Raw genomic sequence first — 27274 nt, 5'->3', positions numbered from 1 at the left:
GGCAGCAGTAAACCTTGCAGCTGACAGTTCGGTTGCAGCAGAGAAGCAAGTGTCTCACACAGGCTTTGGTTTGATTGTACAGTTACAATTTATTGCATCCTATATCCTTCAGAATGACAGCTAAAGTTTTCCACTTATCAGGCTCAGATTCATATATGTAGATGCTTTATAACTGCCATTGCATTTGAGAACATGTGCAAAACCTGATCCAATGCCTCCCATGCTACAGTATAAATTATGTTTGCTTTAGACACATGTACTTTGTAAACCAGTTGATGCCAGGCTACTCATTTTCATTAAAAACATTCTATGAGGGTCCAGGGCTAGGAACAGGAAATTCACTTCTGTATTTGCTGAACAGATGTAAAGCTCCAACTCATATTGTGACAGCTGGAGTTGAGACAGGTTATAGTTCAAAAACCAAGTTTCCACTCAGGATGCTATCTCCCCTGCAAAAAAACCCCACATGTAACTGCATGAAAGAGTTTGGTCTGATTGCAGATCAATCCACAAAAAGTCAATGTTCATAGTTGGAGCAGGAAAACAAGATGTACTTTTTACAAGAAGAAATGCATACAGCTTCCTTAAAGGCTGAGGCTCTCAAATACTTTTGCACTTCAGGTGCAGTCCAAGGAAGATGAAAGTTCTGGCTTGGCCTAGACAGCTGATGCTTAGTCCTACAAGATGTGAATGCTGCCAGTTGTCAGTTATCCTATAGCCATCTTCACCTGAAAGTCATTTTTCTCAGGATACCAGAAATAAAACATTTAAGTTCTCCTTGCTCCCCTCCACTCATGCATGTGTTCTTCACAGATCATGTAGTGTCACAGATTTGTTTGGATACTCCATGCAGTTTAGTTTAAACTGGATGCTTATTCCTGGGCACTCGAATAGAGGGCCTCAATCTGTGTCTGGAAAAGTTTAACAAGCTCTGCTCGCTTTGCCTTCAGTGTTGGTGTCAAGAGTCCATTTTCTACAGAGAACATCTCTGTGTGGATGTACAGGTCTTTAACCTATAAAAAGAAAATAATTTAGCACATGACAATTAGAGGACCAACAGTCCTTCCCAGCTTCCTTGAGCTCATTTTAAGGACTCACTCTAACTAAACTAACTTTTGATATAAGTCAAATTCCTTTGGGCTGACACAGCAAGAGAACAGGCTGGAACATCAGTACATATTTTGCAGCTTATGGTGAACCTCTGCTCCATTTCATGGCAATTCCTACTGTTGCCCTGTACAGCCACCTGTCTCTTGGTCAAGAAACAGGCAGCCAATCAGTGTTTCACCACCTGCTTCAAGCAGTTGTCCAGGGCAGCCACTTTAGGGCCCATCCTGGCACAGTCCGTAACAGGAATGAAGACTTCCCAGCCATTGTGTGAGCAATACAGGTGCTTGTGAGAGGCAGGATTTGGAAGTACTCACTTGTTCAAAGGATTTAAGGCCAGCCTCTCTCCCCAGTCTGACCATATCTTCTAAAATAGCTTTCTTCACTGTCTAGAAGAAACAGAGCAGGAGAAGAGTGGTAAAGCTGCCATTTTACAGTTGCAATTCAAGACCATACCCATTGCCCACATTGCCCAGTCAGTGGAAACTGAGGTTGGCACTACAAGGTCATGTCTATCATCCGATTGGAAAAAAAGCAGTGATAACCCTTGAAACATCAGGAGACACCTATACCCAGTTCCAGTATTAAGCCAGTTTAACTTTAAAAGGTGGAAAGAATGAAGTCAAAACCATACAAGATTGGACTTCAGAATTAAGTTCTAGCTGTAACCCGCTAGAAACATAAAGCCACTCACTGGATTTTTGCAGAGATCTTCATAGGAACCTTTTATTCCCAGTTTGGCTGCAAATCCTGGAAGCATCTCAGGATCAGGAACCACTATACCTATTAGGAAAGACTGAAAAGAAGTGGAAATAATCATGTTGAGACCAAGATGAGAAATTATTTTGATTGTCTATGACAACTTGATTGGGGACAATGTCTATATAATGAGCCACATCTACATCCCCATCTATTTCCAGAGTTTGGAAGGTAGCTACAAGGACTTTCACACCACTTATATGAGTTCTGACAGCAGTAGCTGAAGTACTAACGCAGTTTGTTATGTGTGCTGAATGCTCCAGCAATTACTTTTTGCTGGTTTTCAAACTGAAGACTGGCCCCTGCTAGCATAGGTGACACCTCTGTGGCAAAGGAGTGGAGAAGCCACCCTGCTATGAAAAAAGGCTGAGAGAGTTAGGGTTGTTCAGGCTGGAGAAGAGAAGGCTCTGGTGACACCATATTACAGCCTTTTAATACTTAAAAGGGGCTTATCAGGAAGATGAGGAAACACTTTTTAGTAGGGCCTTTTGCAACAGAACAAACGGTAATGGCTTTAAACTAAAAGAGAATAGATTTAGACTAGATATAGGAAGAAATCTTTGCAATAAAGGTGGTGAAACACCGGTACAGGTTGCCCAGGGAGGTGGTAGATGCCCCATTCCTGGAAACATTCAGGGTCAGGCTGGACAGTGCTCTGAGCAATCTGATCTGGGTGAAGATGTCCCTACTCATGGCAGGGGGGTTGGAGTAAATGACCTGTAAAGGCCCCTTCCAATCCAAACTATTCTATGAATCTACAATTTTTAACTGTACAGAGGTGAGCTGACCTGACATACTAATCCCATACAAGTATGTAATTAGCCTTTACCCTGCTTGCAACTTGATGCCAAGATCTCATTTTCTTTGGTGCCAATTAGAAAGGCTATATATGCAAAAGAATATTCTATAAACATGGCACTCTCAGAAACAGATTGTGTTCAAGGCCTCTTGTGTACGCATACATTTGTGCACTCATCTTCCAGAGCTCATTGTGGGAGGATCTTACAGGGTGCTCACTCCCAACATCACTTACCCTTAGGCTTTCCCCATGTACAAAGACCTGGGCTACAGGAGCACTTCTGATATAGACATTTTCTATCTTCTCTGGAGCAATGTATTCTCCTTGTGCAAGCTTAAATATATTCTTCTTCCTATCAATGATCTTCAGTGTTCCATTCTAGAAATTAAAGGTAGAGGCCATTAGTTTAAAGTCTCTATCTTGCTTCTGCAAGAAGATAATAGGTTTAGTTTTGTTGTATGAAAGGCACATGCTAATCTGGAAGTGGTCTTTGCTCTCTATAGAGAAGAGTACTGTCTAATTTCTCCAGTTAGCTGAAGATATGATTAGGTACCCCCTTTATTCTCCTCTGATAGAAATGAAGATACTTTGTTGTTCTTCACTGTGGAAGTGACAGCCTTAGCTACTGGCCTAACAGGTGTTATTTGAGATCTTGTAACCTAATTGGTCTTTGAAGCTTTGCCTGCAGTTACTTGGCAAATAATAACAATATTCACTTATCCAGCTTTTCAGATTACTGTAAACCAGCCAGGAATGCAGAGCCAAGGGGTGGTTTGTATTAAGCAATTACTCACTGGCAACCATTTCCCTATGTCTCCAGTGTGGAGCCAGCCATCTTTATCAATTGCTTCTGCTGTCTTCTCAGCATCTTTCAGATAACCCTTGAACACATTTGGCCCTTTAATGCAGACCTATAGCAAGCAGAGAACACTGTTAGTCACCAAGTCTTATGTTTCAGTATTTCCTGGCACACACAGGAGATAGTACCTACCTCGCCTTCATTATTAGAAGAGAAGTAGTTCATTTCTTCCACATCATCTAGTTTTACAATATTACAAGCCAGAGGGGCTCCAACATGTCCTAAGAGAGGAAAAAAAAACAGTTATGTTTTGCAGATTCTGCTTGCAGTTGGTCCTATTTGATCTAAAGCTAGAAAGACTAGGTCTTGAAGTGAGATGGGAGAACTCAGGTGCCTCCTACATATGAAAGACTTCAGTGATAGTAGATAACATCTCTTTGTTCACTGCTTCAGCAAGAGCCAGTACTGTTTAAAGGTGTCTGACAAAGTTTTCCGTAAAGTTATTGTAATGCCATTTTGAGACAGTCAATGCAGGATAATTAGCAGCTAAGTCTCTATGGTTAGAGACATTTATTGGTGTAATCAACCACATCAACCATGTACCACATTTGCCTCCAAGGAATTACCTCATAGACCCTGGTATTCATTTGCATTTCATCTTCTCATTAAGCTCTGCAGTTACTGTGTTCTCAAAGATGGTGACTTCAGTTTGAATTTAGAATACCCAATATTAAAAACATCCTTGCTATGATGAAAGCTAAATCTTCAAAGTCAGGTAGTCCTTCAGAAAAACAGTCAAGTATCATGTCTGATATTTTAGTCATGTTTCTTGGAGTAAAACAAGATATTTGGGAGCTAACGGTAGTTTCTTAAAGCCATTTGGGAAGCCTTTGTCCAATTTGCTCAGGTCTGTACAGACACTCTGGTACACTGGGACAGGGTCTAGGCTGATTCATATCACTTTTACTTGAGTCAAGAATTTTGGTACTATTAAGCATACAGTGACTGTTGCTGCCGAGAATCACTTTGAGGTCAAGCACCCAGGATTTAACTTTCATTGAACTAAAAGCAGTAGAGCACCTAAGCTTGAGTCCCACTTTGTTGACAGCTGTGGGAGAGTTTCTAGGTCTTGGCTACCATACCTGTTGTCCAGTCTCCAGGCATAGAGAAAGTGCATCCAGCTGAGCATTCAGTCTGGCCATAAGCTTCAAAGACCTGAGTGAGAAAGGATTAACTTTTTTGAACATCAAGTCCTTGGTGTGAAAGAGCTCAGTTTCAACTATGCCCATGCTCAAATTATCTTTTTAAGAACAAAGGAAGCCAAGAAAATCTTAGCCTTTAAGACTTCTTGGTCTTACTGGAGTAACCACGTTCAAAGCAAGGTTTGGATTAGTGGTCACCTCATTCACTGAACTCTGTTCTCAAATGTACTATATGGGAGCTCATTGACTGTCAGGATAAACCACAAAGTTCAGAGGCAGCTGCCTGACTCAAGAGCTGCATGTTGCTATTTCTGCTGCTCTATTCCTCCCCCTGGAGCCTACAGGATAGGTTTTTGGTAGTGTAGTTTGAGGCAAGCCCTGCAGAATTTTGTTCCTGTTAGTTAATTCAGATCAAACAAACTGTAAATACTGAAAGCAATCTCCCTAGGAACAATCTGGGCTGGACCACAGCTGTATCACTGGTCACTTATTTGAGCATAATCAAACAGGTCTTACTTTAAGAAAAAGCTCAGCTTACCTGACAGCCCAATGCAGCTCTAAGAAATGTCAGGACAGAGGGAGATATAGGGGCTGCACCTGTTACCATTATACGCACTCTTCCACCCATGGTTTGCTACAAGTGAAACAGAAGCCATCAGATCTTCCAATAGAACACTGACCAGCTTACTTACACTTGGAATAACTTACCTGAACTTTTTTGAAGATTAGCTGATCCCAAATGCTGTCATTTCGAATTATGCCCTGTTTTATTTCAGCCATCTTCATAATGACAGCAAAGTTTAACAGGCAACGTTTCACTGGGCTCTTTGCACCACTTTGTATCTGCAAAGAAAAGTACTGGTGACTCTTGGGTTTAACTCATGTGTACCTCTAGTTCTTGCTTTGTTAAGAGGCACCACATCTCACTTCAATGCTCTAGGGTCTGTCTTCACTACTCTCACAATCTAGGAGGTGAACCAATGGGCAATATTAACTTGTGTTACTGTTGAGATACTTCAGCCGTAGTTTTGAGGGCCAGCATTACACTTGCTTCATTTGCATCCAAACAGTAAGCAAACTGTCTCCAAACAGCAACAGGCTTGGCCTAGTCATGACTGGGTACAGTGTTCTTATACTGCAGGTCCCAGGGCTCTTCCCATCTCCTCAGAAAGGATTTTAAAGAATTCCCCCGCTAAAGAGTAACTAACTAGTGGCAGTGTTATGATGCATTCAATATTTATTTAAACTTGTATGCTTGCTTAAATGTATGAACGTGAAGATAATTTGGCTAAAATAACTCACATACCTTGTCATATATTCTGTTGAGCAATCTTGGTACAACTGGAAATATCGTTGGCTTCAAGGTTTTCATGTCATCTGTTAGCAACTTGATGTCTCCTTGGAAGAAGCCTACTCTTCCTCCACAGCTGTATATCACAGCCTAAAAATTGACCACACTAAACTTAGTCAAGGATAATTCCTAGCTTTATTAGCCATAAGTATTTGTCTATGGAAAGCAGCATGACTTCCAGTGTCCAGTGGCAGGAAAGTTCTTCCGTGAATAGGTTTTGAAATACAGAAAGCTATCATATGTTTTACTATAATTTGATTTATAGAAACTCAGATGCATAAATTGAGTTCTAGCATGCAACTTTGATTTGTAGTCCATGAGCACCACAAAACAAAGCTTCACATTATGGTTGAATACAATTAATATGAACTTCACCACATTTGTAACAGCTATCTCTTTTGAAATACCTAGAAATTTAAAAACAAGCAACAAGAATTTAACAGCTTGACAAGGAATAGGACAAGACACGTTCTGTTTTAAATACTGGACTGAGAATTGAGGTTGAGTCTGTTCTGAGACCTTTACACGTATAAGATTTAAATCCTGCCACAAAGTTGCTGATGTTCACTGTAGGAAGCCTTACTTCTACAACATGCTGAAAGAAATGCATCAGTTGGAAGACTAGAACTTGGGAAACGGGCAGGATGACACAGCCCAGCAGAGTAAACAGTGGCAAACGCACCACTATTTACCTCTGAGTACTAAACCCACTGGTCTTAAACTGCTTCCTCTTCACGTATTAGCTTTCACTGTGTTTGACTAAGGACTTGATGCTGATAATTTCCCTTGCTGACTGCTTAGTAAATCACAGCCTCGGTGAGGCTGGACTGAAGAACAAAGCTTCACTTAAATATAGTAGCCATATTTGGAGAAGTAACTAGGTATTATTTAGTTAGATCAGAGGTTCTATTTTTGGTAGGTGGCCTTAAGCAGTTAGGTATGGCTTCTAACAAATGTTGCTGTCTGAATTAGTTCACACATCCAAGATCTTCTACGGAAGCTTAGTAGCACATACAGTCTGCTTACCTGTACAACTCTCTCAAACATGTGAGCCAAGGGAAGGTAGGAAATGCTGATATCTGAACTTGTGACCTCGATTGTGTTCTAGAGGGGAAAGAAAAGAAGAAGGTTAGCACTCCCTATGCCTGCTTGAGTTACTCTTGAGTAGAAAGTGAATGAAGTTTGGATCAATTTGAGTACTTCGAAAAAGACACTCCAAGTGACCGAGGCTCATCCATCACCTCTTCAAAATTTGCAGCTGTAACTCAGCCATATTAGACCAAGATTAGTTTTGTTAATACTTGAAATAGGGTGGTTTAGTACTCTTGGCATTTAAGGACTGAGGCATTGTAGAATAACTTCTGAATAGAAGTTCTTGTTTAAGCTTAAGCCAAGTTTCTTGCAATACTATCACCCATTGAAATACGGGCACTTAGGAAAGCGTGAGTTTGCTGGGAGTGAATGGTTTGCAGAAAATGCCCAAATTTAAGCTAGTTTAATGACTGGGTGACATAGCCTAGAAATCACCATTAGCAGTACCTTACCTCTGTGCATCTAAGGAAGGCAGCAACATTTGAAACAACATTTTCATGTGTCAACATGGCTCCTTTAGGGTTACCTTCGGAGAGATCGAGCAAAATCAGCTGTGGCTCTGGCTGTTGCTGCTTTGAGTTTCCCATGCCTTGTTTGGCTCAGTTTGAACTATCTTGGTATTGGGCTCAGTCATGGCATGCACTGTCTTAAGAGACTACAAACGTGCCTCATATCTTGAGCACTTTCAGCCATGGATATTATATAAAGGAAGTGTCTACAGAGTAGGGGTAGCACAGAGAATGCTGAAACAAGATGTTTCCCTAGCCCCTGTGGATCAGAGTACAGACACAGCTAAAAAAACAATCTCTTTAACATTAAGACCCTGCATTTTTCATAGGGTAAGACAACACTAAGTTGGCTATTCTTCCCCCCACATCTAAGAAGCTTTGTCACTACAAAGTCAAATGCACTAAGACAAAGGCCTAAGTAAAACTGCAGTAGTGGCTTGACACTGCTCTAATCTACTGTTTTACTTGTACGTTGTTCACATTTCCCTTTTTTATGCTAGAAAGCTATCTTTCTCAGCACTGGGAAACTGGTTTAGTGGGGAAGCATGACTGTATATTTTCTTACCTGTGGTTCCACTTGTAAAACACACAATGCAAAGATCTTCAGGCTTAGGAGGCTAGAGGAAAAAAAGCTAAATAAGGTTAACAGAATAAGGATTTTGTTGCTTATTAGTCTTCACGTACACTTCCTAAAGTGGCCTGAACCAGGAATCCTGCTTGGAAACAGCAAGACAAGATAGATACAAAAAAATCCTGGCAGCCTACTCTATTAGCAGCATGGCAAGAGGGCTTTTCAGAGACTAATTTTCCAAGTTCATAACTGTTCCAGAGATACTTACAACTGGTTCTGCGATGTTGTTTCTTCCCAGCTCCTGTGTTAGAGAGAAAATACAGCTTAACAATTGCAACGGAGAGATGCACAACAACAGTAGATAAATAGGTAATTGCATTTCAAATCAAATGTTTTTACTTTGCCTCTTGATACTGTCTCATTCAGACAGAGATTTTGGTCTTCCAGAATTTAATACACACCACTTGAAAGAGCTGACTCCTGGTGTTTTAGAAAACATAGTCTATAGAAATGGATCAGAAATACTTGAGAAATTTGGAATTAATGAGTAGAGATATTTCATTTTATTTGATGTAGGCCACATATCTCATACTTTGTTTATGCATCATATCTGGAAGATTAGGCCTAGTATTGGCATGTCAAAGCAGCCAGTAATTTGCACTTACATTTCAATTAGACTCAATTGCCAGCTTAGAAGCCTGTTAAATCCTGTTAAAACTGCACTATGAATTAAGCTAAGAAAGTCTTCAGTTTAATGCATATTGACTGTCCACAACACACGCACACAACTTCAGTCAGTGGTTTGAACTCTGCAGGTCCATTTGGCTAAATACATTAAGTTTCAAAATGACCACTCATCAAGATCTCAGGTACAGGTGTGACAACTGGATAATGCTTACATTAAAGTGTCATTGTTGCCAGAGAAGGTTCAGATGTCTAGCTGGCAAGGTATTCCTCTGTAAGATCAAGCAGAAGCCTTTAGTCACCTACCTCAACCTCCTGCAGTGCTATAATTTCAACTCCCACTTTATCTCCTCTGTCCTTGAGCTCCTTATCAAAGAGATCCATGAGAATTATAGTCTTCAGACATGGCATCTTTTCTTTCTCACAGTTCTCAAGCAAGATCTGTGCCTTCTCAGGCTTGTCACAGATCACTATGCTTATGTCACCTACAGAAAATACATTTCAGAAATCTGTTTAGAAGGCATGAGGCTAGTAAGTGGCAGCTTAGTAGCACATATATTTAGAACAAACCAATGCTATGTTCTAAAAGCCATTTGCATTTGTTCATATGGATTCAGTGGCTGGCTTACAGTACTAAGAAAGTTCTCCTACCATGGCCATTGATCAGGCAAACTTAATATTCTAGCTATAGAAAGTGAGGGCAAATGCTGAGGAACTGAAGACAAGTATTTTTGGTCACAGTGAAGACAGACATTTGAACTTTTACTATTGCCATAAAAGCTCAGAGTTGTCCTCACTGCTTGTTTAGGTTCAGCCATCTTCCTTAAATCTAAAGAAATCTAGACATGTTTGAAAGAGGTAGGTAAAATTCTTGAGTTAATGCCTCAGCTTCCCTGCATGCGCAATTACAAAAGCATTTCCCATTAAGACAGCAGAGGAACTGGATTTGCCTGAACATGCTGTTCCCCTAGTAAGTCACAGTTGTGTAGTTCCAAGGCAAGACCTGTTTGCAAGGTTCACCAGCATAACTGTTGAAGTGATTTTGCTTGGCAAATCCTATTTATGGGTTGGATCCCAGACCACTGTGACAGCAGTGGATGTTTTTCCCTCTCCACTGGGGAAAGAAAGTTTGAAGATTTATTAAAGCTTCCTCACCATTTTCTCCCATGCTAGTTGTTGCTTCTGTAGAACAGAAGGCCCTAACCACATAGGTTAAACAGATTTAGGCATATCTTTACTCCTCCCTCCTTCACACTTTACATCCTACAACTTCAAATCAGAGACACACATCTAATCTTAATTTGCATGCAAGCCTGTCTGCATTGCCTGATTGTTTGGCAGTGTGGGAGTTGAAGATTGCAAAACCTCAAATAGCAAATAGCTGAGCCCTCTGATTGCAGGATGGTCCACAGAATCTAGCAGGTCTTCAGTGGACTTTCTCTCAAGAGACTAAGAGGCATAGGAAGCCCACTGGCTTCTAAGTATTGAACCCTGTCCCCTGCAAAGCAGTTTCATTTACAGAAATTGTCTATAAAAGTATAGGAGTAATAGGGTTAAAGCTACTCTGATTTTTCCAAATTTCCTTGAACTTCAGCCTTCTCAAAACAAAGCTTCTTAGAGAAATCATTATGAAATAGTGGAAGTTAATATTTACCTTTGTTAACAATATATAGAATGGCCTCTGGCCCCAGAGTGTCATAGAGTGGAACAGCAACCATTGAGTAAGTATAGCAGGCGTACTCTGAAATGATCCACTGAAGAGAGAAAAAAGTACAGTTAAGGCAATCCAGCAGCTTACAAGAGAGAAGTACCTACAGATTCCATACAATTTGACTACCCCATGCACACAGTATTAGTGGGGGTTGTATAAGGAGCAGGTCCATGAGATTCTTGAATTAGAGAGAGCTCAAGATCAGTTTGTAATAAGGGAACTGGGAAGGGAAAAGCCAGTTGTGATTGCTCCTCATGTGGCCTCAAGCTATTTAAATACAGATCTTCCTCTCTCCCCAAAAGGTCAGAGTATTCTGGGAAAGAATATTCAATTTGTTGCTTACCTCTGGCCTATTTTGAGCAAAAATGCCAATCAACTGGTTTGGTGATGGTTTGCATCCTTTTTGCAGAAGCCCTGACCCCAGGTATTGAGCTCTGTCCAAAACCTGTAAGAAATTTTTCCCTGCTTCAGTGTTATAGGACAGTAACCCAAATTAAATCATCTGTCATATACAATACTCACCTGTTTATATGTCAGCCACTGATAAGGTTGGTTGGGTTTTCTGTAACCTAAACAGTTGCCATTTCCTAATGGAAGAGTTCAGAAAAGCAATTGTAAAGCTCAGTACTGAAGTTGCACAAAACTTAAATGCATCACTTCAAGTGGGAAATATTTTCAGTCAGATATCCAGCTAACTGCATGGAGCATGGAAGTGCACAGTGTCCATAGCTAAGCACTCTGCCCAAAACAAGACTGTAAGACTGTTGGCTTTATGCTTCCAAGCAATACTTCCAATATCTGGTGATACTTTCCCATTTCACAACCCAGGTGAGACTGAAATAGCTTGCAAGCCATCACATATTCCCACATATGGGAGCCCTGAAGTCACATGTGCACAAATTCATACCTATATTAGGCAGTAATTTTTATGCTAAAACTCACACCATAAGCCAAAGCAGAGGTGTTTCCCTCCCAGCTCCCTCTGATGCTTTGTATTGGCTGACTCTCCACCAAATTCTACTGTCAAACTTCTGATGTTTGTTCCTGCCCAGTCTACCAAATAAGACCACTTCCAAATCAGTGGGGGGAAAAAAAATAAATATGGTCACTTGTCTCTCCACCCCACAGAAGACTAGGAAAGCTTTTGCCAGCCTGTATTATTACTACAGACAAGAGGCAAGGCAAAACAGCCTGGAATTTTATTTATTTGTGATAGGCAAGTACAAACTAGCAGATGCAAAGCTTACCAGAAGTATGCAGTCCTCTCTGGAAAACTTCATACAAGGTTTTACTATCTTCAAAGTAATAAGAAAGCAGGTTATTATCTGTCAAGATTGCACTTCTTCTGGCTCCTCCCTAGGAACAGAGCACACTTATGAAATAGTGTAAAACAGACACAATATCATTTGTTCCTCAGCCTTTCTTCCATCAAACCCCTTTGAAGCTTTTAAATAGCATTGCATTGTTAGGGAAGTCTCATCTTCCTTCCTGATTTTGATCTACTCAGTCATCAGTCATATGCAGAGGAATTTTCTAGATGACCTAGATCAATAGTCAATTACAGGTTATCAGAGAGACCTTAATTAAGATTGAGTGCTACAACTTGCCTAGTTACATGAAGTCTAGCATTGTAGTTAAAGCACCTGCCTCAAAGCTGATGCAAAGCATTTAAAATACAGAAAAAAAGCTCAGTGACAACTGAGGCCGTCTGGTATAAAGCTCACTTAACTCTGTTGGCAAGAGCTGCTGTTTCTTACTCTTACTGCATTAAGACTTCCCTTCTCCCCACCACAGTGCTAAGTTATACACAGCCTTTTCTGCCAGGTGTACATCAGACAGGAGAGTTTCCACTGATACCCAAGTCAGAATGCATCAATATTCAGATCAGGCTTCTCAAAATATTCCACGCTCATAAGCAGAATAAGGATTACCTCAATTCCTATTGACTGTTTGTTCAAGTCAACAGGAGGCCAAAGAGGTTTTGGCCTGCTTATCACCCACAGGAAGACAGCAGCTCCAAATACAATAAGACTAATCAATGCTGGTGTTGGGAGCGGCGAGAACAAGACTTGAAGTATCCAGATCATTGTGCTGGATCAGCGGAGCCAGAATTGAACCTGAAACAAACAGCAGATTTAGTAGACATGAGGTAGAAGCACTCACTGCCTATAAGCCACAATTACTTAAGCAGTTTGTTAAGCAATACTACAAATCATTTCAGCAGTTTGCCTGTAAAGAGTCCTGGTACAATAACGAAGCATGCTTATGCATGCTTCAGGTCTCAAGTCAGCTGTTCCCATCAAATATCAATCCATGCTGTATCCACCTCCACAAAAAGCTGAAGCCTGATGAAGTCATACAAGGAAGATATGTCAATACTTTCTATTCAAGAGTAAAAATCTGCCTAGGGAAAACAAGTATACAATTTCCCAAATTAAGTATAAAAAAATGCCTAGAGTTGAGTGATGTGAGTAGTGGAAGTAAGAAAACTCAATATTGCTAAAATGAGGGGTATTGCTAAAATATACCTAGGTGTAACAAACATGTCAAAGTCCCCAGAACAAGCATTACCTTCATGATCAAGTGCTCTGACTGGAAAGCGGGGTATATGCTGGACAAGTATTTCAGACACTGAAAGTGTGTTCAAGTCAAAACTGTGAAAGTTAGTGGGAGTGGTGACCTGGAAGGCAATGTGTGCAATGGAAGTCTAGCTGGAGAACACTGCAGCAGTTCTGCTGCTCACATCCTCCAGAGACGACTCCTTCAAGAGCAGGGAAATAAAAACCGAGAAAGCAGGATTTTTTTAATAAAAGACAAAGAGACATCCACCTCAGCTTTTTTTTTTTTTAAAGTACTTATATCTTAAATAGCCCAAACAAATCTAGCGCAGGTCACCGCTTTTTGTCTGAACCAACTCAGATCTCACCAACTTATCTTTGCTAGTATCTAAATAGGTATGCAGGACATGACAAACATCACACTCTGCAAGACGAATAACCACACCTTTCATACAGAATCAAGGGAACCTTGTCAGTAGATTTTATGTCAGCAACTAAATCACTGAACAAGAAGAACACCAGGCATTCTGGAGCAATGGGCTCTAGTTACTCTTTAGCTATAATTCCAAGTTGAAGGTATTTTCCAAACTGTTAGCATGTTCATCTAGACACCCAAGTCAGAATTTTGGTCTCTGAGCCAAGACTGACCAGAATTACACCACCCATATCTGGTTTATGGTTTTGTAGTTTTCACTTTACAGTGGCTGTGTTCATTGGCAATCGTGATGTGTTCTCAGGTGAGAGAAGGCATGCTTTACCTCCTCAGGAGCTGCATAAGGGTACCTTGGAGGCTTGTCATCAAGTCCAACTGCCAAAAGCATGTCACCTGTGTATCTGAAAAGTACCAACTCCTTAGACCTCTTTTCTTCTCCAAGCCTTTCTTACAATGTGTCCTCCAAACCCCAACCTTGGTTTCATCTATTAAGAGTCCAACAAAATTGTGCTACAGCAAGAAAGGCAGGAACAGCTGCCTTGTCACTCTGTATTGACTGACACTTCCAATTCCTGGGCATATCACACCTAAGCAGCACAAACCTGCTCTTTCTGCAGCACGGGATATTACCCACCTCCACACCCTTCCTTTGGCTTTTATCAACTGACCCTGGAAGAAAAAAACCAAAATCCCCTAAAACCAGGTCAGCTGATCATGCTCATATGCAGGGCAAAGCCACTGAATGGTCTAGGTTCTAGCACTGCTCCATTTGGAAGACTGAAGGTATTTATAAAGTGAATTTGGCAATCAGCTGATATTTGATTTATACATTTGACCTTGTAACCCATTACTGGAACAGCTAGTAAGCAGCTTTCTGTAGGTGATTAAACAGTATCTGGTTCACAGTGTGAGTCAGCCACTTCCTCTTTTGTTACCATGAAAAACTCGCTTTTTTATAGCATGACCACCAAGGCAGCTTGATAGAGGCAGCTCCACTCTGAAGAGTAGATCAATATACAAACTTTATTCCTTTAACTCAGAGCCCACTACTAGATCCAAGTGACATGTTTAGTGGTTTACCACATTCAAATCCCCTGAATTCTGGTTAATAGCAATCAGCTTGGGCTGCTTCAGTCTTCTTTCCATCCCCAGATGTGCCAAAAGGAGTCTGCACTCAGTGCATTTCAGATGACTCTTCCCTGGACATAAGTTTTTCAGCCAGCAGTAAGACAGTTACATGCAAGCAATGGAAGATACCACATGCCTGCATAGCTGTATCTGTTTTAATGGCTGACGTGTGCTCTCATGCTCATTTTAATTGTAATTTTAAGAAAATTTCCTAGAAATCAGGAAGGATTATCATGGTAGAGTTAATAAACAGAACTGGGAATCACATCTATAGCACAAAGTCCTCTACTATAACTTATTAACACTGGCTAATCAGACAGATCAGTGCAATTGTCACAAATAGCTATTGCCTGTTACACAGATTTATCGGACAGAAAATTAGAGGACACTAGTCTGACCTTCTTACGGTAAGAATCAGAGAACCCGCAAACCCCAAATGCTCCATGCAGCAGTAGGTAAGTCACTGAAAAGCTTCCAGTCAGGGCATTCTCATCTCCTCACTGATCCACACACAAGGCAGTTTGTGCTAAGACATCTAGGAAGACTGAACATCAGGCCCTGAAGGATAAAGATGCTTGGAACAAAGAACTCAAAATTCAGAGAGAACACCTGATCAAGTGTGAGAGAGGCATGAAGACAATTAAATGCAGCAAAGCTTTTGCCTTCAGAGTCTGAACTGATTTCACAAGTTTCTCACATAGAGAAAAACTAGACAGTGTAACCTAACCAGCATCTCTACAGTTAGTCAAGGACGATTTTTTCAGTTATAAGCCAAATGGATTTTTAATTTCAAGAAAAACCTGTTGACAATTTTATCTCTAAAGCCTGGAAAGTACTTTATGGTCATTTGCTTCTAGTGCTGTGGGTTGAGGGGGGGGGCATTTTTGTTTTCTCAGGTTTGGGGTTTAGTTTGCTGCTGTTTGGTTGGTTTTGTTTGATTTATTTGTTCATTTAATTTTCTTTGTGTTTGTTTGGGTTTTTTTGTTTATTTTAGTTTTTTTTTTGTTCGTTTCCTATTTGTAACTGTCTTCATTACCCCACTTACAATACTGAACGATACTATGCATGTGAGAGTCAAAAACCTAACATCTCTTAAAGCCACAGAAGCTAGCATGTCAAAAAAACACAAATACCTAGATCTTGTTCACAATACATGAAAAAATGCATTTCATATCTGAAAGACTGTTCTCAATTCCCCTACTTTATTTATAGAATACTGACATTGTTTCGCTTTCACTTTCCAGCCATGTTTCCTCGGACAGGCTCTAGTCCCTCCCAGCAGAGCACATCCTGTGTGTTACTCAAGTTGCAGCACAAGACCATCAGGAAATCTGTTTAATTCCCAGCAACAGAACAGTTGTTTCCTATGCCTACAGCTTCTGCTGTAACTACTCGTAGAATCCAAGTCACTGCTAGTTAACCACCTCTGGTATCCTCCAAAAGCCACGTAATCCTGTTGCCCTCAAAGCAGAAGATCCAGCAGAAACAACAGGAATCGGTACATAATGGAGTTTTCTGTCCATAGGAAGAGCACAGCTCTACCCTAGATGTGTCCTATCAAGCAACTACAACCAGAGCTTAACGCACAGATCCAAGTGTGCTATATGTACATAATACCTGATCTATATCAACTGAATGAAAACTCAACTCAGTGCAACATTAGACAAAGCCAGAGCATTTTTTGCTAGACACCAGCTTCCACTGCAGGGTAAGTCTGAGCAACAGCTGCTTTCTTAAGCATGCAGGGGTAGAAAACTTGAAAACCTTGAGTTGTGAAAGGCTCAGCTCCCAGTGACCAGAAAAATACAAAATGCACAGAATATCTCAAACCACCCGTTCGCAGTCTTGTGCAATAAGATGCTAAGCAGTTGAAGTGTACTTAGATTGTCTGTCCAGATCAACAGTCAGGGATAAGATGCACTAGGCTCCAGAGTGCAAAGGCTTAGTTTTTATCATAAGAGATTACAGTGATACCATTTACAGCTTTGAGTTCAGGAGTACATGTTCTCATTTGTACTGTTACCCCCCAGCCTCCACAGCAACTTGCTCACTAGCTACAAGGAATGAAACAGTTATTCTCTATCCTCTCCAAGTCAGGGGATTCTCTCCACTGCAAAGTGATTAAGCTTTTTGCATCCAAGTACACAAGTATGAAGAAAGAAATCAGTGTCATCTCTATCACATTTGTTCTTTACAGACAGCAAAACAACCTTTGATACTTGCACTATTTCAGAAGAAACAATCATCCACTGCCTGGGAGAATGTTTTCTAGAATTATGTGCTTTGTCTCAAGTTCACCTTAGAAACAGCTTGCATATGCTTTTGAGGTGATCATAAGAACTGGTTCATCAGCATCAGTAAAGTAATAACTCTTGCCAAGTAAGAAGAATGGTGTACAACCATGTACACTGAGGTCACTAATCAATTAGTTAACCACGAGTAGCTCACTGTTTACGTTTGCTTACACACTGCAGCTCTTGCCTGGTGTCCTGCAGATGTGACATACTGTGCCACTTTTAGTTCCTGCAAGTGTTATAACCCATCCTCCAGCTGCAACAAGGAGGAGTCTTGTGTTACTGCACAGTTAGGAACATCTAACTTGTAGCACCCAGAGAGAAGCTAAAGTGCAAAAGCTCAGCAGTGATGCCTGAACAGAGCCATGTGAAAACCACAAAGCAAAATTCATAGTAACTTGCATTATGCCTACGATACACTTTAGTTAGGCTTTGCTTTCAGAGTAACTCTTAAGAAAGTCAGAGGCAAACAGTTCAAGGACCCTTTGATCTTAACTGAGAAATGCTCTGCTGGGGGTGGGAAAGAACGAGGCATCGGTAACGCGCTTTCAGGAAGTGTCAGTGCTCCGTGGTTTCACACTGCGTGTTACAAGCTATTTCTGGGCCTTGTGCACAAAACCTATTGAACTCAAGCTTTCAATATGCATAAATAAAATGGCTATTTTTTATAAAGACTTTTATTGTGTTTAATATTACTGTCCTTCCAGCAGGAGAACAATAACACCACTTAACACTAAAAGTAGTTCTGCCAAATGAACTGAAAAATCTTCATTTATTTTTTTATATCAGGCTTTCTCTTTGAAAACTTCCTATAGAGAAAGACAGACCATGTTCAATTAGCCTTTTGAAGTTTTGAAAAGTTTAAAAAAATAGTCAGTATTATGAGTTCTGTTACTGTTTATACTATTAGATAATATAGGATCACACTCTGGCAAATCACACATTAATTTACAACATTATATTAATAGGAAGTTATCTCTAGACACACAACAAGCATGGTTTAAAGAGCTGGAACTAAAGCTCAACTTCAAAATCCACACAGAACTCCTAAAAAAGCTAGAATATCATCAGGAAGTAGCTTATATAGCCATGCAAAGAAGAGGTAGTACTAAAAGCATCTGGATATTTAAGTCTTTTATCACTATGTATTATTACAGCACTTACATTACAAAGAGCAAAGAACATACATATATCTGAACCTAACTCAGCAGAAAGTTAACATCTAAGTGATAGCACACTACTACAGGTGTCCTAACAGACTCCTGAAAAACTCTTTATCTTGAACCCTGCAGCTAATCACCATGCTTGCACACAAGTTTTTGTAACACCCACATAAATAAAAACAAACAAGCCCACTCACAATAAAACAAATAAAAGCAAAACTTCACCACTTATACAGAACACATTTCAAATGAAACACAGAGATGAGAACCAATAATCAAAACCACCTACCATTCTGAGGATAGGATAAGAATCCAACCTGCTTTTTTTAAGTAAAGAGGAGCCTTACAAGCAGAGCAACAAACCAACACCCATTAGGTAACACACATCTTAAAAACTACAGTTGGTTCCCTCTCCCGGTTTAAATAAATCAGCAAGCAGAAAAGCATGCTGGGAAGGGAGCATATAAATGGGAGGAACTTGCATAAGGGAACTGAGTGGTTAGAAAAAAACCCAACACACTATACAGGAAGTTGTTGACTTTTTGTGTTTGTTGATGAAAAGAGCCTGAAGTTTACATGTTTCTGAAGAACTAAATGAAAAGTAAATGAAGCCTTTTGCAATTATATTAATCATTTTTTTTTTTATATAATCTATTTGTGTTTGTTTTTCTGTGTCTAAAGCTGTACTCCCGATGATAGAGATTTTCTATCTATAGCTCTGTGCATGTTAAATTAAGCAGAACTTCATAGCCTGTAATACTGACAAAATGCTTTAAATACAATGTTTCTCATTTAATGCTATCACTTGCTCGTGGACTGGATTTCTGTTTCTGTTGCTGATTTTGGTTTAGTTGTTTTTGGTGGGATTTTTGTGTGTTATTTTGAGTTTTTTGTTGTTTGGGTTTTTATGTGTATGTTTATGGGGGTTTTTGTGTTTAGTTTTGGTTTTTGTGTGTGTATGTTTTAGGATTTTTTTGTATGTTAGTTGATTGTTTTCCTTTCCCCAGAAGCTACCTCGTTCTTTCTGCTGTGTTATAGACTTAATGTGCGCAATTATTTACACAAGCCAGCAGTGAATCATCTTTTAAACTTCAGTTTTGTTTCCTGCTATGACGGAGACTTTTCTTATGGTTTTACAGTTGCATTTCTTTGTTTAAAAGTTTATAGCTGCTGCAGTCTCTCTTATTCTCTCTGATACTGGTCTAATGTAACTGGAATTTTGCAGCAAGTTTGGAGGAGTGGAAAGACAGTAGCTTCACCTATCTCTCTTCTTTAGTGTCTTGATCTCAGATCTTAGAACTATTTTTCCACTTAATGATTTGCTTATCTGAAAGTTTTTCTATGCTGTATGATTTCAGAAAAATCTGCTTAGCTAGACTAATTGTAGATAGGATAGAATAATATAGTATGTACCTACATTCAGAATAGAACCTGTCCTGGACCTTGGCTTGCTAAAACACATGGATTTTATTAATTGCAATTATGGTTTTATTGCTGCTGTAAACTTTATGCTACCCAGATAAAGCTAACTTACACTGTAATTAGGGTGTTATTTAACAATGCAGATATACAGGGTGTTTCAAAGAGATGGACCAAATTTGAAATAAGATACTGCTTTGAAACTGGGTCTATCTTTTTGAAATACCTTGCGCTTTTAGGAAAGCTGAGGTTTAATTCCTTGATTTTGCTGTAAGCTTTACATGAAGATGAAAAAGAAGTAGCTTGTTCTGCATGAAATTCCTCTGCCTTTGGTTTTGCCTACCCAGACCGGTTCATGTGGCATCTCAGTGAAGCTATGATGTTCAGCTTTCGTGGTGCCAGTCAGGGTGCACTTAGGCTTAGAGAAAAGGTAAAACCTCCTATGGAGAAAGGCTGGGCTCCCACCCCAGGCAGGTTCATCATCACCTTCTTTGGGCACATCTGGGGATTGTCCACCTTCATATATCTGCCTCAGGCTGTTATTTTTGCAGGAGGAAGAGAAAAAGCATTGAACTTGCCCTGTCTCTGATCAGCTGTTGGGTAGCAATGGTGTGTGTCTCAGCTACATCGGCCAGGAGCCCAGTGTGTGGTGTGGAGGTCCCTGAGTTGCTGAGGTTACACTGTGCTGCCTGGATGCAGTGGGTCTCACATTGGATTAAGGGATGCACGCAGAAAAGCTTTGGGGAGGGTAGCTTCTCCTTAATGATTGGTTCAGTTTAATGTTCATACAATAGAATACAGCTGATGCTTTCCATGATATGCATAAGAAGTGACTTGCAAACTTTGAGGCTTCTAATTTCAATACTTCCTTAAATTACCTGATCAACTCTAGATTTTTATGAGGCACAAATCCATTTGTTGCTAATAATTCTCTGCTAAGAAATAAGGCAGAGTAATGGATAGCTGAACCTTGGCTTCTTTTTGTACATATATATAGAAAGAACACCCACATCTTGTTCCTGTTCATTGTAGGGGATTTGGACTACAGGACCTTTGAAGGTCCCTTCCAAACCAAACTATTGTGTGGTCTTTCATACCCATTAGCAAATCAAGATGAGCAGTAGGTAGTGTATGTGTATGGAGAATTCAAGTCTTTTTTCCTTTCTGTTGTCACTGTCAAAACAGGTTTGCATGGAGGATGGATAAGATGAGCTTTTATAGTAAACCTTAAGGTCATGGCACAACATGAGCTTTTGCTATCCAAAAATGCTAAAATAACCCATCTACATATAGCAAATAGCAGAGGATGTAAATAAACAAAGGGGAAGCATTAGCCCAATGTACAGTTTTCTCTGTTTTCACTTGTGGGAGTATGGGCTCACTTTATTTAAAAGGGTTTTTGAATTCCAATCTGTTTCCTTAATGCTATGAAAATAATAATTCTTTATTGCTCTGCTACGTTTTTAAGGGCAGCCTTCTGGCTTATGGAAAGCAGAGTAACTGCACAGGGACATAAATGATCATCTCAGAGCATAAGTGGGTTCCTCAGAGAAAGTAGTATGGACAAGACAGTGGGCTCACAACTTAGAAGAGCAGCGAGCTTTGTGCCAGTTCCCTTACTTGCAGCTTGATTTCTGCTTAATCTGTCTCTGCGATCCTCTCCTTTGTGACAGCTGCAGCTCCGTACACAAGCAGGAGTTTGGAGAAGGCTCCATCTCTATAGCTACACCAAGCACTTACACCAAGCACTTGCACCAAGGTGATGGCAGCAGTCTGGTGTGCCATACTGGAAGATCTGTGCTTTTAAAACTTTAAAAAAGTCATTATAGCCACCTTCTGTGTTCTTAGTTAGGAATTAAGGAAGGTAGTAAATGTTGCCAGTAAGCTTGTGTGTGTAAATTATCTAGCATATAACAAGTTTTTACTGACAAGATTTTAAAACCTGCCCACAGTGCTATGGAACCAAATGATTCTTCTATTTCTGGAACTCTTGTTTTAAACATGAGTCTGAATGGGAGCCTAGCACTGGTACCCTGTGCACTGTATCTTTAAATAGACATAACTAACAGGCTGATAAGAAAATGGCTTCAGCCTAGGTGGTAGTCAGGTTTCCAGCTGCAGCCAGTCTATAGTAACAGGGAAGCAATCAGGTGGTTTCTCTTGCTCAGGCTGTGATTTCTGTGTATGCTGCCCCCAAGCCCAGATTTGATTCTTTAATAATATGCAGCCAATTACACAGCTGTTCCCTTTAACAGCACAGAGTGTGAGGAATGGTTTGGATCCAGGCATTGCAGCAAATTAAGGCTGTCGTCCCACTTGCAGTACTTCTCTGCAGGATCAAGAAGCCAAATACTTGGGAAAAAACAGGTTCTGATCAGGAGAGATTTGCTTACCTTCCTTCAGCCCTGGAGGAGGGTGGAGGGGCCTGTGCAGCTTGTGTCCTTTGCCGCTTTACAACTCCAAGTGGGTGTCCAAGGGCCGGTGCTTCCCCAGCTCCCGTGGCGGGACTAAGTCCCGAATCATCAGTGTGTGGCTTTAATAAACAGGTAACACTACACCCAGGTAAACTTTGAACCTGCATTGCAACAGGTTCAAAGGTAAAGAAAAAAAAAATCAAATATAAAGAGCAATTTTGGCTGGTTAGAAATGTTAAACATAAAACTCTTGCATAAGAGCTTTAGAAGAGAACAGCATACCATGAAAGAGAACCCCAGCCCTACGAAACCTGCGTGCTTGAGTTTTTAATAGGACTCTCATTTACTCTGAGTGTTCATGGGGCACTGAATAAGTCTGTTTCAACTGAGGAAAGGCTCCTCTTCAATTGCACTTTTAGAAGCAAACATATTCTGCTATTTTTCCTTACTGCTTTGTGGAAGAACCTGTCCTTAATCACATCTGACTGCTGGGACGCAGGTTTCCTTTTGCAGCTCAAGTGATCCATGAAGTAGCACATTTCTTTACGGCAGAAGCTCAAGGTGTAGTTGGGATGTATGGGGGCCTGGTTATCTTGCCGTTCTTTTGAAGGTGTGCAAAGCGTATTTTGCTTGTTGGACTGGCGAGCAGGCTAAGCCTGCTTCATCAGAGTTTTCTTGTGTTAAGTGATTTCTTTTTCTCTTGATCACGGAGCTGCTGTGCTTAATGTTGCTTGAGAAGGATGCAGTGGCGAGGTGTGCAGGCTGGGCTGGCTGGTGGAGCTTTTTGGCTTCACTTCCAAAGGCTGTAGATCTTTGGAAGAACTTTTCTCCTCATAACCCAAGATATAAGGCTAAATACCAAAGTCTTTTCAGCACTCACTTAATACTGTCAGAACTGGTCCAGATAATGAAGCTTTTGTTGATGTGGGCCTGGCTTGACTGATGCTGGAATTTGAAAAGTACATCAATATTAACACTTTTCACTTAAGAACTTAAGTGTTCTCGGTTGGGGTGGGGTCACTTGCCTGTATCAGTGAACATGAATAAAAGTGGAAGCTCCTGTGCCAACACTAATGATCATCTTATACCGTCTGATTGTGCATTTGAGGAGGGTGAAAGAAAATGAGTGGGATGGTTCCAGACTTGGTGTAGAGATGATGCTGTTGTGCAAGTCTCTTGGCTCCATTCTGTGGTGTATCTTGCGTGTGAGAAACAAAGCAGCCGGTTTAATGCTCTTGTGAGGTATGCAATAGATACTAATAATAAGTAGTTGGGCAGGTTGCTGTTCAGTTTAAGTGAATATTACCTCACAGCCTCAAAACAGCTAGAATGAGTGACACCATCTATAGTTTTGTCTCCTAGATGCATCTTATATACAGATGTTTGGGGGAAGCAAAGCAGTTACCTGAGGGCACAAACTGAATTACCCGAGCTAGCTATATGTGTGAAGTTGTAACTGCTTCTCCTTCTCCACCCTTTCTCCCTGCTACGTCAGGTGTGTGGCTTTTTACCTCTTTTTGCACAGCAAATTAATCCAAATTGCAGTGTTTTCTCACCTTTCACCTATATAGTTGCTTCCCAATGAATGAAGACCATTGATTAGTTCATTGTTGAAAACTATTCTGGGAGTCCTGAGCAACCGTGAGCAGTGAGTGTGTCATCTCTGAGTCGGGTAGGTTGAGTTCTGGAGCAAAATTCTTGCTGGATTGCTAGTTGTGGATAATTTTTATTTTTTCGGCTTGTTTTGAAAATAGGTGTGAAAGCACATGTTCCCAAGCCCTAGCAAGCACGTGGGCTTATGGGCTGGAGTGCAGGCTTGTCTGCATACATTATCTGCGTTCCTTGTTGATTCTGGATGAGTGATGCTGTAGTTTGTGATCTCAGTGACAAAAGCGCATGAGCAATGACAAAAAAGAGACTAGATCAGCTTTGAAACATCACCTATGTCCCAGTTCTGAAAAAGAGAAGTTCAAGGAAGACCTGCTCAGAATTCGCAAATGCTTTTTTTCACAAGACTGGAAAAAAATACTTTCAGTTAATGAAAAAGTTGCTAATTTTTCCCCTTGAGTGAGTTCTGAAGAAAACATGGCAAATGACATGAAAAATTCCGAAGAGTAGCAGAGGCCCTGTGAATTGTATTGAGCTGGTCATTCTTGAAATCTGAGCAGGTTTTGGCTCAAAATATTTATTCAGAAATATTAATTTTTGACAGAAGCCTCTGCATGCAAGCTGTTTTAAGCAGGTGATAATCAAATTATTCTTCTACTATTTTTTATAGGTGGTAGAAAACTCAGTAGTTTGCCTTTTCTTTTTAGATCCACTTTCTGTGCTTATTTATAGTACCACTAGTCACATTAATTCTTCTTTCAAATAGCACACAAGCAATTTAATCATTTGCACTTTGTGCAATTCACTTGACACTTGAATGATGAATAGGCACTGAAGGGGAGTAAAAGAAATTGAGAAGTGTTTCTTCCAGCTTTCTTTCCAGCTCCATTACTGACAGCAGGATTCACAGGCATGTGTTAGATAATCTGCCAGTGAACACACTACTGTGCTGGTTCAAAGTGGTTCTTGCTGAGGTTGTGCAACCTGTCTGAGCTGTGAAGAGTGGAGCTAAAGGTCATTACCACACAAAGCTGGAGTTGAATCATTTCTGGGTAACATATAAGAAGCCTTGTTTTTTGTCTTGTGAAATCTACTCAAATACAATAGGCTGTTGAGTGATAAACATGAAACAAACTCTTACCTTTCAGCCTAAATAATTGCCTGGACGGTAGCAAAGTTTGGTGCCAGGATATTATAAGTCATTCTTACCGTGTTAAAGCATTTGTATCAAAGGGATGGATGTGTAGTTAAACTATTTGGATCAGTTAATGAGACTGCACAGGTCTGAATATTTGCAGTTGCTCTGTGGTGCCCAAGAGCAGGTCCATGCTTACTTTGTTGACTGATCGGTTCTGTTCCATCTGATGTGGATCATAGATGAAAAATTAACGAAGCCGTCTCTGCATAATCTCCAACAAAGTAAATCCATTCCTATCTCAAAAGCACTGTGAAGGCCATATACTGCATGTTAACTCTGGAGACCATCCAGCACACATTCTGCGTGGCTGTGACAGCAAGGCTCTAATGAAAGTCTGTGGACAGATTAAGCTATTGGTATCTTCCTCCTCTAAAGGTTAATGACATAGTGGAGGCTGCTCAAACACAAAGTGGGCAGACACAATGGATACAAATGAGCTTAGATACTGCATCCAGCAACTCATTAAGATTTCATAGTATTTAATTCCTGATGAAAATGGGAACTGCCTACTAAAGTTGAGGGTCTGCTGACATTTTAAAGCTCAACACGATACTGTCGTTGTGTCCATGCAGAGCTTGGCTTTTGCATCAACCCCAGACTTCGAAATCTAATCCTGAAACATGATCCAAGAACGGAATCTTATGATTCATTTGTTCAGTAGTTTTTATAGTTTGGTTCTGTTATTCTGCCTGCACATTTACCTGGATGTTTTGCTTTACTTAATCTCTCCTACTGTCAGAATAAAATGTGGGCAAGAGAAGCAGACTTGACAGTTTATGAAGAGAGTCTTTGACTATTGACCATACAAATTGGAAGTAAAATAATAGAGCAAGTATTTCTTAGTGACTTTAGACTTTGGATCTACGGCATAATAAAAGAGAAAAAGCACTAATGTTCAAAGTGAGTGAGTGATATGTGACGTGTAGTATTTAGATGAGGAAAGTTTAAAGACCACTTGTATTGCCTGTATGTGTTATCACAGTACTGTAATTTGTTTAGGTGATTAAACTTCTGTTGAAACAACAATATTCCAATTTATAGTATAGATATAGTACAGATAGCCATGTCAATGTCAGTCCAGAGTAATTTAGCTGAACAAGGGAGCCAGCAATTTTTTTTTTCAAGATACCTTGCTTTTGATGGGGGGCTAGTAGATACATAGGTTTACTAAGATATTTGTTACAGTCCTTCGTGTGTTGTATCTTGGAGATCATCTGTTTACCTGTGCGTAAAATAAAGGATAAGCCTTGGAGTTCAGCTCTTGTTCTGATATGCTGAGGAGGTCTGATCTGATTTGGGGTCCATCTCTAATTTAGAAACTCTGTAATATAGGGGCTTTTTTTTCTTCCTTTCAGAATAGAGATGATGCCATTGATGTTGATAAGGTGCCATTATAAACCAACACAGAGCTCAGCTGTAACAACCAGCCTTTAAATACAGCAGATCTTCTGCTTATACACTGTTATTTGAACAATGCAGAATGCCTGTAGTGTTCTGAAATCTTTTCTTTCTGCTTGTGCTTCAGCTCAAGCCTTGACAGAGTCAGTTTTGTCCCAATTAAAGACCAGGCTGAAAATAAGAAGCTCAAGATGTGGCTTGTTGTGAGATAAGGTATCTGATACTTTTGTGATTTAATTCTATAGGCTTCATTAGATGGATGGATTTAAAAGACCAAAGAATTATGCTGTGTGATGAATACTGGCATGATCTTTCACTTCTGAAGTAACTGTACTTATTTCTTTAGAATTCTGTTGAAACAGACTACTGAAGCTAAATTTAAGAAGGCTTTTGAGATGATCATAGTGCAAGATCACAAAGAGATGTTGCTTTAAATTGTGGATTTAGATTTTAAGTAAGCCTCTCTTGTTGAAGTTGCTTATTACTGATGAAGGCCCTTGTGTTTTGGTGCCTAAAAGTAGATTCAGAAATTTAGGGATTGTGAATGAGGTTGTTTCAGTAGCACACGTGGCTTTTCAGGGTTGTGCAGATAAAGAATTGTCAAACTCAGTTTTAAGCCAACTGAAGCTACTGACCTTGAAAAAAGCTATTTGTGGGACTAAAACCACATAGGTATATATTGCAGTTCAGGGAAATACAATGTGGAAAAAAGGTAGTGATATTCAAATTCAGGTGACTGGAACTTCTTGTGGCTAAGTTATAAACCCTGGGTCATGTTTATTAAGGGTTTGGAATGAGGTGAGTAAATGCCTTCGTCTACCTGATTAATTGTTGTATGACATGTAATATGCTCTAATGCGTGTCTATGGCCTTTACACTGCAGTCACTGCAACAGACTTGCAAGAGGGCTGAATTTTATTCCTTTTGGTTTGGCTACAGCAAATGTAATTCTCAAAAGGTACTTTAGCCTGTAGACATCATGAAAAATCACTAAACAGACTTGTCATGGTGAGCACTTAAGCACAGATAGTTTACTTGGATTTCCATTGTGTTCAGTGGGGCTTGTCCTGTGTTTTA

At 40.1% G+C, this 27274-nt stretch overlaps 1 protein-coding gene across 2 annotated transcripts; it reads right to left on the bottom strand.

Annotated features, from left to right (window-relative positions):
- Positions 1-64: 64 nt before the first annotated feature.
- ACSL5 (acyl-CoA synthetase long chain family member 5) lies at positions 65-22101 on the bottom strand. Of its 2 annotated transcripts, none has more exons than XM_065843232.2 (21): positions 21973-22101; positions 12516-12701; positions 11832-11940; positions 11107-11171; positions 10928-11029; positions 10528-10627; positions 9180-9358; positions 8458-8490; positions 8184-8235; positions 7562-7635; positions 7044-7121; positions 5973-6107; positions 5375-5509; positions 5205-5300; positions 4607-4679; positions 3657-3745; positions 3460-3576; positions 2900-3043; positions 1802-1903; positions 1425-1496; positions 65-1013 (listed from the first exon to the last, which is right to left on the bottom strand). In XM_065843232.2, exons 2-21 carry the CDS (start codon positions 12669-12671, stop codon positions 873-875), a joined length of 2052 nt encoding a protein of 683 aa, XP_065699304.1. In that variant the 5' UTR covers positions 12672-12701; positions 21973-22101; the 3' UTR covers positions 65-872. The 2 variants fall into 2 exon arrangements, with proteins under 2 accessions (XP_065699304.1, XP_065699305.1); XM_065843233.2 differs by lacking the exon at positions 21973-22101 and adding an exon at positions 18450-18572.
- Positions 22102-27274: the final 5173 nt, after the last annotated feature.

This window comes from Patagioenas fasciata, chromosome 8, assembly GCF_037038585.1.
Source record: "Patagioenas fasciata isolate bPatFas1 chromosome 8, bPatFas1.hap1, whole genome shotgun sequence".
NCBI lineage: Eukaryota > Metazoa > Chordata > Aves > Columbiformes > Columbidae > Patagioenas > Patagioenas fasciata.
The sequence above is the reverse complement of the archived record's forward strand: the minus strand, read 5'-3'. Positions and strand labels throughout refer to the sequence as shown.